This window comes from Gouania willdenowi, chromosome 5 (assembly GCF_900634775.1).
Source record: "Gouania willdenowi chromosome 5, fGouWil2.1, whole genome shotgun sequence".
Taxonomy (NCBI): Eukaryota; Metazoa; Chordata; class Actinopteri; order Blenniiformes; family Gobiesocidae; genus Gouania; species Gouania willdenowi.
The window spans coordinates 39784701-39800109 of record NC_041048.1 but is presented as its reverse complement, the minus strand read 5'-3'; the positions used below and the strand labels follow the sequence as shown (position 1 = coordinate 39800109).

General features: G+C 39.2%; 1 protein-coding gene across 4 annotated transcripts in view; it reads right to left on the bottom strand.

Annotated features, from left to right (window-relative positions):
* The window catches only part of mst1rb (macrophage stimulating 1 receptor b), a 33917-nt gene extending 20401 nt beyond the window's left edge, over positions 1 to 13516 (bottom strand). Inside the window, exons 1-2 of one of the 4 annotated variants that reach the window (XM_028447704.1) lie at positions 13263 to 13516; positions 7627 to 8930 (exon numbers count right to left, since the gene is read on the bottom strand). In XM_028447704.1, coding sequence (XP_028303505.1) covers positions 7627 to 8832 — 1206 coding nt within the window. In that variant the 5' untranslated portion in view covers positions 8833 to 8930; positions 13263 to 13516. Of the gene's footprint in view, positions 1 to 7626; positions 8931 to 13262 lie in introns of those variants that run through there. The other 3 variants (XM_028447705.1, XM_028447706.1, XM_028447707.1) reach the window with 3 other exon arrangements.
* Between the last annotated feature and the right edge of the window lie 1893 nt (positions 13517 to 15409).

The window sequence follows — 15409 nt, the reverse complement described above, 5'->3', positions numbered from 1 at the left end:
AGAGAAAGACAAACGCGAGGAACGAAGAGAGAAAGACAAAACGCGAGGAACGAAGAGAGAAGACAAACGCGAGGAACGAAAAGAGAAAGACAAACGCGAGGAACGAAGAGAGAAAGACAAACGAGAGGAACGAAGAGAGAAAGACAAACGAGAGGAACGAAGAGAGAAGACAAACGAGAGGAACGAAGAAACAAGACAAACGAAAGGAACGAAGAGAGAAAGACAACACGCGAGGAACGAAGAGAGAAAGACAAACGCGAGGAACGAAGAGAGAAAGACAAACGCGAGGAACGAAGAGAGAAAGACAAACGAGAGGAACGAGGAGAGAAAGACAAAACGAGAGGAACGAAGAGAGAAAGACAAACGAGAGGAACGAAGAAACAAAGACAAACGAGAGGAAACGAAGAGAGAAAGACAAACGCGAGGAACGATAGAGAGAAAGACAAAACGCGAGGAACGAAGAGAGAGAAGACGAAACGCGAGGAACGAAGAGAGAAAGACAAACGCGAGGAACGAAGAGAGAAAGACAAACGCGAGGACCGAAGAGAGAAAGACAAAAAGAGATGGAACGAAGAGAGAAAGACAAACGAGAGGAACAAAGAAACAAAGACAAACGCGAGGAACGAAGAGAGAAAGAAAAACGCGAGGAACGAAGAGAGAAAGACAAACGCGAGGAACAAAGAAACAAAGACAAACGCGAGGAACAAGAGAGAAAGACAAACGCTGAGTGAACGAGAGAAAGACAAACGCGAGGACCGAAGAGAGAAAGACAAACGAGAACCGAAGAAACAAAGACAAACGAAGGGAACGAAGAAACAAAGACAAACTGAGGAGGAACGAAGAGAGAAAGACACAACGAGAGGAACGAGGAGAGAAAGACAAACTAGAGAAACGAGAAGAAAGACAAACGATATTAACTAAGATAAGACAAACGAGGGGAACGAAGAGAGAAAGGACAAACGAGAGGAACGAAGAAAAGACAAACGAGGGGAAAAGGAGATAAAGACAAACGAGAATAACGAAAAGAGAAAGCGCGAGAACGAAGAAACAAAGACAAAACAGGAACTAAGAGAGAAAGACAAACTATATTAACAAATAAACAAATACAAACTATATTACCTAATATATAAATACACTTACCTAATATATACATACAAACTATATAAATACAAACTATATTAACTAATAAACAAATACAAACTCTATTAACTAATATATAAATACAAACTATATTGATACAAACAACTGAAATATACATAAATATACATAAAAGGACAAAAAAATACAGTAAACAATAAAAATACACAAAACAGAGAAATTTAAAATACATCAAATACATATGCAAAACATATAAATTAATTACAAATAAATGTGCAAGTACAGCAAAATTACACACAAATAATGGATTTTTTTTTTTAAATGACAACAAAAATACACACAAATAATGGAAAAATATGTAAAATGACAACAAATATAGATGAAACAGAATAACCAAAACAGTAGAGAAATTTAAAACACATCAACAACAAAAAAAAAAAAAAACACTCACCAAAAATATTAAAAAAATACAAATAAATACATAAATACGCAAGGACAGCAGATATACACACAAATAACAGACATTTTAAACACATCTACAAAAAAACACAAAATGACTCAACAAAAATATAAAAATTACAAGGACAGCAAAAATACACTGAAATAAAAATAAAAAAAATATGTAAAAATGACCACAAAAGTAAACAAAATTAACCAAAAAAAAAAAAAAACACAGAGCCAAAAAAACAATACAAAATTACAGAAAAATAAGAACCACAAAGGCACACATGAAAACTGAATAACACACAATCATGACACACAATGTAAAATTACAACAACAAACTAAAATCTTGACACTTCAAAAGTACACAAAAATTAAATGACAGAAAAATACACAAAAATACACTGTCATTAGGTAATGTTCTCTTTTTATTTATTTTCTTGTTTGTTTTGAGTTGGGTGCACATTCTTCTCAATAACAGTGATTATTAAGTTCTATGTGTATTTTATTAGTTTTGATGCTGATTGAGTTCTGAGTTGCAGGTGAGGCTCCACCTGAGACCAGTTGCTGTGATTAACCAGCAGAACGTTATAAAGCAGCTGCTGGTCACTCAGAACCAGTGATGAGTCTGAGCGGAGAGGAGAGGAGCGGAGCTCAAGGAAAAAGAAAATACATGTCTTTTAGCTTTAAAAAATGGGTTGTTTTGATAGAATAGACTGTAAATTGAAAACAAAAAGTTGTATCTAGTACTTCCTCTGATACACTGGGGGTTTTTTGAACTGAGGTGTAATGTACACAAACAATAAAAACAGAAAAATAACAGTGATTTCAAACACTCACATTAACAAAAATGCACAAAACCACATCTAATTCAAAAAATGAGTTGACGCGGGTCTTGGTTGAGCCTACATTAAGTGATGCAAGATATTCCTCCTGTCATTGGAAGCATTGAAGGGAATGTGTGTATGCGTTAACTATATGCGCTATGTGAATATATAGTATTTATTGTTGTTTGTACCTTTTATGTGGACTGAATTGGTCTGAAATGAAGCTGAAATCATCTGAAATTTCAGCGTTTAGAAGACATGTCAAACTCAAGGCCCGGGGGCCAAACCTGGCCCTTTAGAACCTTCAATGTGGCTCGCAGGAGAAAGTAATAAAGGGAAACACAGACATCATTAATCATTTTGTAAATTATTAACTAATTTAGCTGTAGACATCCCAGCCTCTCCAAATAGTCAATAAAACTCCAAGGGCTTACAGTTTTCCTTTGTATGTTACATGATGGCAGTCCTTTTTAATCTAAAATTGTTGAAAGAACTCTGAATTTTTCCAAAATTCGAACAAATTTCCTTGAATTATTCCACTAAATTTCCCCAAATCAAATAAAAATTGGTCACAAAATGAGGGAATTTTTAAGTAAAGACCCTTCAGGGAACGTTATCTGTCACTTTTGTTTGGATATTGTTGGTGCGTTACAAACTTTAGATAGAATTTATACGTGAAGTGTGATAACGGGTGAGTTTCCATCAAAACAATTCCTATGCCAAACTTACATAACTTGGCCAATAAAGTTGATTCTATTCTATTCAAAGTCAAATAAAGCAAGGGATTTAAATTTTTGACTTGATTTTAGACCAGTGGAAGAAATCTCAATAACCAGACGCTGCAGGAATTTGAGATGTTGCGATCGCAACTATTAATGCAAATTCAGCCAATCCCCGCGAATTCTGCGCGGCTCTGCAATTCTGTCCACTCACTGCAAATTTCTGCAATTTTACCCCATCTGACTAAAGATTCCATCGATTTGGCGAGAAAGGTCTAGCTATAGCCGCAGCCGCTACAAACCACGCTCTGTACTAACCATCCTCCCATACAAACTACGCCTTATTCATCACACTGAGCCAATAAATGGACATGAACCTTTCCACTAACAACTGCTACCGCCTCCACTGTTCTGGCAAATTAGGGACTTTGCAATATTTACTGTATCTATCTTTTTCACTAACCTTAACCCTAACCGCTACTGCCTCTACTTATAGCTAAATTCAAGGTTACATTGGCATTTTTTAACCGCTCAGCGCATTGAAAAATGTCTTGCGTAGCACATGTGGGCATTTGTTTACCTGCTCAGCGCACTGAAAAATGGATTGCGTGGGCGTGGTTTGTAGGAGGCATTGCTGTACTGTACCGGCGGCTGCAGTTAGATCGTAAGTTACGTATGTAACTATGGTTCTATGAATCCAGAATGACCGCCAGATGTGGTGCCTCAAGCACTGAATGATCTCTTTCTTGAGAAATGAATAACTAAATCACCCGTGACCTCCGGTGACCAACGTGAGTCTATAAAGTCACAGTCCACCAATCTTCTCACGTAACAAGAAAGGATTCATAGAACCATAGCTAAATGCATACAGTAACTTACGTTCTATTTCATCCCTTCTGACCGCCAGAGGCGGTGCTTCAAGCACTGAATGACTAATATCAACAAGGTCACAAGGACCCCATGGACCCAAAGACACTCACCTCACTCAAGAGCGGTGTTGACGTTCTTGAGTGAGGACGCCCTCCAACAGTGTGGAGTGGCCACGTTCACCTTGTAGAACCTGGCAAAGGTGCTCGAAGACATCCATGAAGCCAGTGCACAAATGGTCTCCGGCGGAACGCCAGCCTTTGCAGCCCAGGAAGTGGAGACGCTCCTGGTGGAATGGCACCTCACACCTGTAGGCAGTCGCTGACCACACCTGGCGTAAGCCTTAGTGATAACATTGACAACCCAGTGTGACAGACGCTGCTTAGACAGTGGACGGCCCACACGGGGTCCCGCAAAGCACACAAACAGTTGATCAGACTTACGTACTGCTGCGGTTGCTTGCAGGTAAGCAGCGAGAGAGTGGATGGGGCAAAGATGCTCTGAGTCAGTCAGAATCAAAACAAGCGAGTTGTAAGGGCCCGACAGGCACCTTGGGGACAAAAGATGGATTAGGCCAGAGAGTAACCCTCGAACCATTCGTTGACAAAGAGAACCTGCAACTCCTCCTCGCGCTTGCCCGAGACCATCGCCAAGAGGAATGGAGTCTTCATGGACAACCACTTAAGCTCACCTTTGCCAATGGCTCAAAAGGCAAAGACCGTAAGACCAAGAGCACCACAGCCAAGTCCCACAAAGGCACTGCGTGGTGTCTGGAGAGATGCAGTCTCCGGGCACCCTTCAGAAACAAGGAGACCCTTTTATTGCTGCTGACAGTAGCACCATCCACTCCAATGTGCCAACATGAAATAGCCGCCACATATGTGTGTAGAAGGAGACCGCCCCTTGTCGAACAGGTCTTGCAGGACTAGGAGGATGGACAGCATCCGGGGTCCAGCCTACTATCACAACACCACTTGTCAAACAGTTTCCACCTATTAGCGTAAAACCTGTATGTCGACAGAACCCGTGCATTGCAATTAGTGTGGCCGACACCATTGTCAAAACTAGAAAAGTCTACGCCGGGTCTTGCAGCGGCCAGACCCAGAGCTGGAGGTGAGTGGGATAGGGGTGTAACACCCGGCCCGCCCCTTATTTGGGACAACAGGTCTGCCCTGCAAAGGAGATGCATTGGCGAGCTGCAACAGAGCCTGTGCAGCAGCGGAAACCAAGTCCTCCTCGGCCAGAATGGAGCCATCAGGAGGAGCCGGTGTTCGTCCTGAAGGACCCGGAAAAGCGTTGGGAAAATGAGCAACAACAGTGGAAAGCGTACAGCAGAACATGTGGCCAGTCGTTCTAGAAGGACTTTTAAAGAAATTAACCTCATGAGTTTTATTACAGGTACCGTCTAAAATGGTAGCAGTGGCCAATATCATTGGTGCTTGCGCCCCCTGGTGGTATCTCCACGCACAAATGTACAAATTGCTGAACACATGAGACTCTTCTGCAGCAAAAATGTTTGTAGCAAAAGGCATGAGTGCATTGATGAGATTCTCACAGAAAAAGAACCATTTATTTATTTTAGGATTTTTTTGTTTCAAAAACTTAAACAAACTGATTCTCTGCACTGAAAACCTTTAAAATGTGATGGAAATAATCCATATCTTGTTAAATTATTGTGAATCTGAGCTATTTTCTGTATTGTTATGAAATAATTGAAAGGCAAACTGGCCAAGGTCAGGATCCCATGCATTATGCTGACTTTCCATCAGCTTTCAACAAAATGCAGACTCATATTTTAATTCAGAGACTCTCCTCTTACTTTAAACTGCCTGGTCATATTTTATTGCTGTTTTTAAATTTCCAGACGGTTTTAGTGAATGGTCACATGTCAAATTGTAATGTCCAACACTGGTTCTCCTGAGGGCTGTCCTTTCATCCTTGCTTTTTATTCTGTTCATAGACAGCTGTAGGGCTAGCACAGAGAGCAGCTTTCTGGTGAAGTTCTCGGAGATTACAGCTCTTCTGTCTCTTCTTCAGGGTTCTGAATCAGGCCATTAGAAGAGTTTATCAATGTTTGTCAAATAATGCGATGACAGCTTCCTTGACAATGACGTACACAAAATGAAATAAATTGAGCATTGTGTTTGTTCAGGCAGGCACGGAAGTCAAGCTAGCCCAGCCTCTTCATCTGTCAGTAGCTGTTAACAACTGACAGCATCCATCTCCTAATCAGTTAATCATCCAGCTGATCATGTTCTATGCTTCTCATTGGTTAGAGTTGGTCTCAGCGCTGCATTTTAACCACGGCAACATGCCTACTTCCGCACGCTTTATCTGAAAATGCCTTGCAACCACCCCCACCCCAGCTCCTAATCCTCTTCTGTTTATTTAAACACTTTCTTTTGTTGTCATCTAAGCATCTGTGCTTCTGTTCCAGGGGGTCATGCTGACCGCTTTCTCTGCTTATGCCTCTCCATGTAGCTCATGGAAAAATGAATGGGAGCTCCCTTACCACCAAATTTAAAATGCATGCTAAATAAAGCTATATGACTAAAGTGATCCTGACTGAACCTATAATTGACAACAGACGGTCTGGCCAGAGGTCTTCACCTGTAGCCAACATTATCCATAGTGAAGATGTACAAATTGTTGACTCCCACTGGTATCTGGGAACTGTTTAACTGTGACCTAAAGTTTGTCCAGAACACAGAGTCAATAGTTAAACATGGTCAACAAAGGATTCACTTGTTGCAAAAGTTGAACTCTTTTAGTGTTTCTAAGGGCATCTTCTCTTGTTTTTACCATCCCTTTATTGAAAGGCTTTTAACATTTTCCTTTATCTGCTGGTTTAATGGATTGTGAGTGAAGGACAGAAACAATTTGAACCAGAATGTTAGAGTATGCTCCAATATTATTGGAGTACAGCTGATGGACCTGAGTTCTCTTTGGAAGAAAAGGGTTGTCCAGAAAGCCAGATGGTTATCAATCAGCCTGACCACATTCTTTCCTCTGATTTTAGTCTGATGGCCTCTAGGCGGCGCTATTATGCACCCCCAAGGAAAACCAGCAAATTCTCAAACACTTTGATCCCCTCAGCTATCACGCTGCTAAATAATGAAGAAGCAGCTGGAACTTCCTGGTTTTGGCTAAATTGGAGTCTTAGGGTGTTTTATTACTTTGCTTTTAAAGTATCTTCCACATGTGTCCATTGTGTTTGATCTGCTGATTTGTGATACTGACAGGTGGCTATAATTGTCTATCTATGTGCTGCCATGAATGTTGCATTTGTCTTGTCATTTTAGTGGAAAAGGCAGGATGTGACTGTAAACTGAATTGCCCTCCAGGGATCAATAAAGTCTAATGAATCTGAATCTGGAAGTGCAAACTCAGGCACAATATTGTTGAAATTACTTGTTTTTTCCCCACAAAAAATCTGTGACCCATTTGAAAATAAAGTGCTCTGTATTTGGCCCATGAACTAAAATAAGTTTTACACGTTTGGTTTAGAATAATGACCAATCCGAACAATAATACAGGAAACAACAATGAGGGGGGTGGGGGGGGAACACCCTTTTTTGTGGCCCTCTATGTGATAAAGGTTGCTCCTCTGGGCTATACGGAGAAACTGCTGCCCTGAAAACATGACTTTAAAATATGTCAGTGATGAGTTTACCTCGTGTGGACAGCTTTCACACGGCTGGAAATGACAAAGGCCTCTGGAGAGCTGCTCTGGTCCGGCCTTACAACAATCATCCACTCCTTCCACTATTTCTTTGTTTACGATGTCCATGGGGAACGCGCACAGGGCGGAGTCGTGTTCAGTCACCCCATTGTCATCGGTAACAGCGAACACCCCGTAAAGGATGTCGTCCTCCTCCTCGGCCCCCAGCTCCTCTGCCAGCTCCTTCCCGGCCTTACCAAAATGAGCTGCTTGGACCACATTGTAAACGATGTCCTTGTACGGCTCACTGGCTACGTTCCTCCGCCTCCGTTTGGGTTCAAAGCGACATTCCAGGATTATTTCACGATACCTCTTCATCTCCCATTCGGAACGAGGGAGACGGCCCAGACGGGTCTGAAACGGAGAGGAGTCCTGGTCCGGGCTCTCCCTTTGGACCGAGAGGAAGTAGACAAATTCCTGAGTGAAAAAGCTGTAGACATACTCTATATGGTATGTTCTCCTCAGGCTGGGGAGGACGGTCAGGCCACGCACGTCATTGTAAAAACCATCTTCAGTGGCTAGAGGCCGACGGACTGATATGGACTTCCTCCCGTACCGCTGAGTCACGCTGTCGTTGACACTGGTCGCGACAAAGAAGTAGACGGTCTGACCCTCCTCCACCATGGTGACTTTGGTTCCCAGAGAACTGGCCACGCAGTCGGGACAGTACGCCGCAGAGTTGGAACCCTTCCTGAACAAACACTTGGAATGAGACGGTGGCTCTCCGTCGGAGTTCAACTGGTGGAAATGACACACGCCGTACTGGGAACTTCCACATGAGTACAAATACATGAAGAGAGTATCCAACAGCAACACTTGGTTGTGCGTGTCCTCCAGAAAGTCTCGGTCTTTGTCGATGTCGCACAGGTCACATATGTGGCACTCGGGGCTTCCCACGGGGCCTGTGCGCAGCTCCCACGCTTTCTCTAAGCTCCTGTTGACAGCTTCAATCACATTCTTGGACGCTACATAAACCTCCTGGTAGAATGAGTTATTCACAATGTTTTGAATAGGGCCCCGAGCCTGGAAGACAGGCATGGTGTAAACTGCGGAGAAGTTGACAGCGCTGGGGGCCACAGAGGGACAGTTGGCTTGGGAGAGTGCCAGAAGAGTCTGGAGCCACATGCATGTCCCCCACTGTGTGGTCCAAAGGAGCATCTCCACTCCGAGTCGCAGGAGAGGCAAAGGGACAGAGAGATCACCTCCAGGGTGGATGCTGTTTTGGAAAAGTCATTCTTAATTCCCACTTCTGAAACCTGGAGAAAAGGAAAGAGCACAGTTAGCTACTGAATCAATCAGGATCTGGTACTTTTGTTTACCCAACAATTACACATTGTTCAAACTTAGCGATCAAACCAAAAAGCTTTTTTTGGGCCAGGTACCTGCCTTGGTCCTGGGCCAGATGATTAATAATAATGCATCAATTTTATATTTTTTGGGACGCAAAGCCACTTTACAGAATAAAGAAAAATAAAGAAATATCAAAAGTAAAAGAGAGGTTCAGGAAAAGCAAGTTTGAAGTGATTCAAAGTTCTGTAATGAGTGCATTTTTGATGAGTTGTGGGAGTTACTTCCAGAGGGCGGGGGCGGCGGCAGCAAAGGCTCGGTCCCCCAGGTTGGTGCCAGGGTCGAGGTCAATTACTGTACATTTATCAATTACAATTACGTCTTTCATTATTAATATTTAATTACAACTCTTATTAAAGTAACTACCATTTTTTCCAAATACAATGATTATTTTCCCCCTGAAAGTCAATTACAATTACATTCCTTAACTAATAAAGTTCAATTACAATAACTGAGCCTTCAATAAATAAGCCCATATGTCCTCTTGTGTTAGCTTTCTGTTAGCATCTAAAATGCTAACCGGTCAGTTTTTACCCATGTCTTAAATCAGCTGTAAAATACACTAAAACATTATCTATCATCTAAGTTGTTTCTTATATATTTTTTACCTTGTTAGGCTCCCCAATCAATAAAAATATTGAGGCCTTTCAAGAATCGGCCTCGTCAGCCACCAGCGAGCGTGCACCCGACGTGGCCAGCCCCACTTCATAAATCTTTGTTTGCGAAGCCAAGCCATGAGGATTTGTATTTTTCTGTCATTTTGTGCGTGTTGGAGTCCTATATGTAATCTTGTGGTGTTTTTGTGCTTTCGGAATCATTTTGTGCTTATGTGTGTTTTTTGTGATTCTTGAGCTAATTTGTGTGTTTTAAGAATCATTTTGTGTGTTTATGGAGTCATTTTATGTGGTTTTATTGGCGTTTTGTGTAATTTTGCAGCCATTTTGTGTGTTTTTATTGTTACTTTTTAATATTTTGGTTGTTTTGTATATTTTTGATATTGATTTTCTTGTCATCTTGTGTTTTTGGAGTATTTTTTTTTTGTGTTTTTTTTTCTGCCATTTTGTCTTTATGGAGTCATTTTATGTGTTTTAAGAATAATTTTGTGTATTTTGTCCATCTATAATTTTTTCAGCCATTTTGTGCATTTCTTTTGACATTTTGCATATTCTGTCATTGTATCTGATTTGATTAGCATCTTATTGCTAAATCGAGTTCAGCCATTAGGATAAAAGTTTCCTCATCGAGGGCCATTTCATTCTGTCTGTGCATGTTTATTCAAGTTAATTCAAAATCTCATTTCCCCAGTGACTCATGCAGAGTTTATTTGAGCCAAACCGGTAGTAACGTAACGACCCTGGTTAATGTAGACTTTGCACAACCTAAATTTAACAAATACCAATTTTTCCATGACTCATCATGATCAACCACCAACACAAACTGGATCATGTTTTAAACCCAGAGCCTCGTCTTCATCTTTTTTTGTTTTTAGGTGGATGATTAACTATGCTGTGTTTAAGATGCCTGTTCACTCTACTTTACATTCCTGTCACAGCCGCTACGTGCCTTTCAGGGCGGAAAGATGTGAGCGGAGTGATGGTCATAAGACACGGTGTACCTTTCAAACTCCTTATGGGAGAAAAAAGAAACATTCACAGTCAGAAAATAACATTTATATTTCAACGTGCAACGACAAACCTGAAACAAAAGGAGTGTAAAGAGAATATGTCATTATTATTAAGCCGTATTTGGAGTTAAACTGAAGCTTTTGCATCAATAATTCATAGATGTGTTACATGTTAACATGAGTTAAGGTTAAGTTTCAAGAACATGAGTTTACAGAAAGAAACGGCTCTGATTGTTTTTTACATTCATGGTCAATAAAGCAAATGAATGAAGTCACATGTTCAAAATACAAGTATGAAGTAGTAAAAGTTGGATTTATAGTAAATCCATTGAGGAAAAATGACTTTATGCAAAATGCCTGCTTTCATTCATTCTCCAAATTCCAAATTCATTCTGAGGGCCACATTTTTTAGAAAATGTTGAAAAAAAAATACACAAAAAGACTACTAAAAACATACAAAATTACAAAAGAATACAAACAAGATGATCTCATAACACAAAAAACAACACAAATATACAAAATGACAGAAAAGTACACAAAAAACAAGAAATAAGCAAAAACACACAAAGGAGAATAAAATTAGCAAAATTTCAAAAAAATGCAAGATGAATAACTGGAAAATATCCAACAATATGCAAGAAAATAAAGACAAAATACACAAAGGACAACAACAAAATTGTGAAATCTCAGAAAGATGACTAAAAATAAATAACTGGAAAATATAAACTTCAACAAAATAGAGGAAAATTACCCCTAAAATAACACAAATCAACAAAAATATATATAGTGACAGAAAATTATACTTAAATGACAAAATGAGCACAAACAGATTTCTTAACAGAGTCTAAAACGTAATCTTAACGTGGTAAAGTTATGACAATCTGTCAATATTACATAACAAATTTAAATACTTCCTTGAACGGTATTAAAAAATGCGTTACAATAACTTTTCATTTACAGTATGCTGTGGGATTATAATAACCAGAATTTTAGAATATATTTCAATAAAGACATGTACTAATGGAACGATGAAGGTTGGAGGTTAATTGTGTACTTATTCTCCTTCCTTCGTTTGTCTTATATCCATTATTTAAAGAAAAAAAAACTGTTGCTTATTTCACAAGATGTCATAAAATAAAACACTACAATAAAAAGAAATGTCAGAATAATAAATTCTTAAAACTACATTCATGAGCCAGCAGGATGACTTTTAATTGTAAGCCATTGGTCTAAATACATAACACGGTATAATTTATAAAATAATAACATAATAATTATATATATATGTATATGTGGTTTGAACTTCTACGTTTATATGATTTATACAGATCTATGCAATAAATAAGGCACAGACGATATCAGGATACTAACTTTTTAAATTCCTTGATTTTGTTATTGTGTAATTCTAAGGAATTTTGTGGTATTATTTGTAAGAATTTATAGGATTTTTTTATTTTTTTTAATAGAGTTCATTCCACAATTTCTGATTAAAAAAAAAAAGACTGCAGTCTTGTAATAATTTGTAGAGACTGGAGGACATATCTACAAATGAATGATTTGGTCATTTAAACGAGTAATATTTTCTATGTCAGTTTTAATTTCTCCTTAAGTCCACATCAGAGGCGTTAGATCAGTGGTTCTCAACCTTTACAGGACGCGACCCCCAAAATAAAGGTTCCAGAGAGCGGGGACCCCCACTGTAGCTGAAGGTGGCTGAACATTGAAGAACAGACATGTGGAGACAGGACCATCTATAAGGGGGAATAAAGGGGAGAGATTTTTGGGATCCATCCATAAAGTCAGTAAAATGATGGTCCATTGTTCTATGAATCTGTGATAACCACATTTATTTATTTATCTGAATAATATCCACTGTTATCCAGCAACATTCATCATTATTTGAGCCATAGTATATAGTCATCTTAAAGATGAAAATCCTTGTTTTAATCAGACAAACAATGGGTTAAAAGTGACCAAAAATTGTGGAAAAGATGGTGAAATGGGATTTTAAAAACCACAGAAATTGGTTAAAAGTTGCAAATTAGAGTGGATAAAAACGAAGAGAAACAGTGGTAAAAAGGGTTCAAAGGGTCAATATTGGAACAAATAGTTTAAACTGGCAAATAACGGGCATGATAAATATGAACATGGTTAAACTGGCAAAAAAAAAAGAAAAAAGCATGAAATATGGTTAAGAGGTTTCAAGTGACAACAATGGGTGACATGTGGTGGAAAGGGTTTATAAGTGCTGAAAATGTCTTGAAAGTGGAAATAGTGCAGAAAAGGTATTGAAATGTGATGGAGAAATGGTCAAATTATTGTAGCAAAAATGCATGAAAATTAGCAAAAATATGGCAAGTATGGTGCAGTTGCAGAAAAAGGGTGAAAATATGCAAAAACTGGCTCAAATTGTAAAATTATATATATATATATATATATATATATATATATATATATATATTTTTTTATCATCATTTATTCTCGGCCCCCTCCCAGTGTCTCACGACCCGAAATGGGGTCCTGACCACATGGTTGAAAGCCACTAGTATAAGTAGTAGTAATGAAATATATCTTATAGTTAGTATTAAATAAATGTCGGTTGCTGGGTAAAGCTCACCTGTACAGGTCGGTGGTTCTTCTTTCTCTTCCTCCAGGTGTAAATTAATTCAGATTAGAACCATTAACGTGTTAATTACCGTGATTTCTGTCTGTCAAAGTAAAGTAAATGTCGGTATGAAGTCGGTGGAGTTGGACCTGACTGGAGCAGTGTTGCTCCCGGAGTGAGGAGGACCGTAGCGGGGCTGCTGCTCGCCCCTCCCCGCGCTGAGCTCCTTTCTGACGGACACCACTGCTGCTGGAGCCCGCCTGTGTGTTGCGTTCAGGGACCGCTGCTGCTGGAGCCCACCTGTGTGTTGCGTTCATGGACCAACGTCTGTTTCAACAGGGAATCTTTGTCTGGGCAGGACGTGCGAGTATTCCACTAATGACTGAGTCAGTGTTAGGTAGTTACTTGACGAGAATTTACTGAAACTACAATTATAAATCACAATAATAACTATTTCCAAATGCTAAATCAGACACGGGCAACTGGTGGTCCAGGGTCCACATGCGGTCCTCAGGTGAATTTTATGGGCCAATTAAAGTAATTGCACAAAATGACTCACAATTTCAGAAAGACACAAAAAACTGCAACAGTACATAAAACCACATCTAAAAAACAGCAGGCAAACCAATGGTTCCCTCTCAAAATCAAGAAATCCAAGATGGCTGTCATCAATATTGCCAATTTGGATATTTTGTCATAACTTTGGTTCTATTTGACATATAAGCATGATCTCAGTGGCGAGCTATGGGTTTTTAGGGTCTAGGAATTCAGTAATATATCTTAAAATACCATAAATTGTCCTCAGTGCAAGATCCAAGATGGCCGCCATCCTTACTGCAAATTTCAATCTTACCATAACTTTGGTTCTGTTAGACGTAGAAACATAATCTTTGTGGCAAAATGTCGGTTTTTGGGGACAAGGATTGTCATGAAACAGCTTAAAATACCGTAAAATACATCCACAGCAAGATATAAGATGGCCACTGCAATGTTTTACTCATGGAAAAGTTGAAATTGCGTTTTCTGTGTATGACAGAGATGCCTTTTAAAGGATGAACGGTTTGATTCAAATCCCCATCAAAACATGACTTAATATATCTATTTTCATTTAATTCTCTGGAAGATTATATCCATTGTGATGCTGGTGCATGCATAAGTATTAATCTGATGATGTGTTCATTTTGCAGCACTTGCCAACATGTACAATGATTAAACTCAAACTTCTGATGTAGATCTGATTAATATTTAAATGAACGTATACAAATGTTTCAATTCTTTTCAGGAAGATACATGCTGACGGTTCCATAAACTATATATCAAAGAGCATGACTAATTAACCTTAGACTAGCCTAGTACATCCAAGAAGGCTAATTGTAGTGATAAAAGCTTGACAGTCGTCATAGAGAGAATCGTTGGTTTGCCACCGTGGATCCCATTAAAAATGGATGCAGCATAATGAAAAACCCCCATGTACACATTTTCATGCTTTCTTCCAGAAGTGAAACATCTTTTTGCGAAAGGAGATGACGAGAGGTAGTGTGGTGATGGAGTGGTGGAGGGTGATATTGAATGAGAGAAGGAAATGGTCCATAATGTGCAGTTGGTGTGGGTGACTCTAGAGCAGCAGATTAAATGCAGGATATGTGTGTGTGTGTGTGTGTGTGTGTGGAGGAAATCTGATAATTGGTGCAAGCCGAAACTGTCGAGGGATGATGAGAAATGACTAAAAACTACACAAAAAATGTGCAAAAAAAAAAAAGCAAAAATACACAAAAAGACGACAAAATTCGCAAAATTTCAAAAACATGCAAGATGACCACAAATAAATAACTGGAAAATATCCCAAAAATAGCACACATATATACAAAATGACAGAAAAAAGTACAGAATGAAAACAAGAATATGCAACATGACTCGAAAAACCCAAAAAATAACAAGAAAAATGCACAAAGCGACAACAAAAATATACAAGAATTCATCCAATAACTCATAAAACACAAAAAAGTCACAATCATGAAAGATGCACATCTCTGTCCATCCTAAATGCCCCCCCACAGCTTGTCTATTGAGCCCAACATAGCCTCCTGCTGGTTGACCACTTTCCTTGGTTCATGTGTTTTTGTTTTATTTAATTTTCTGTCATTCTTTGTATTTTGGTT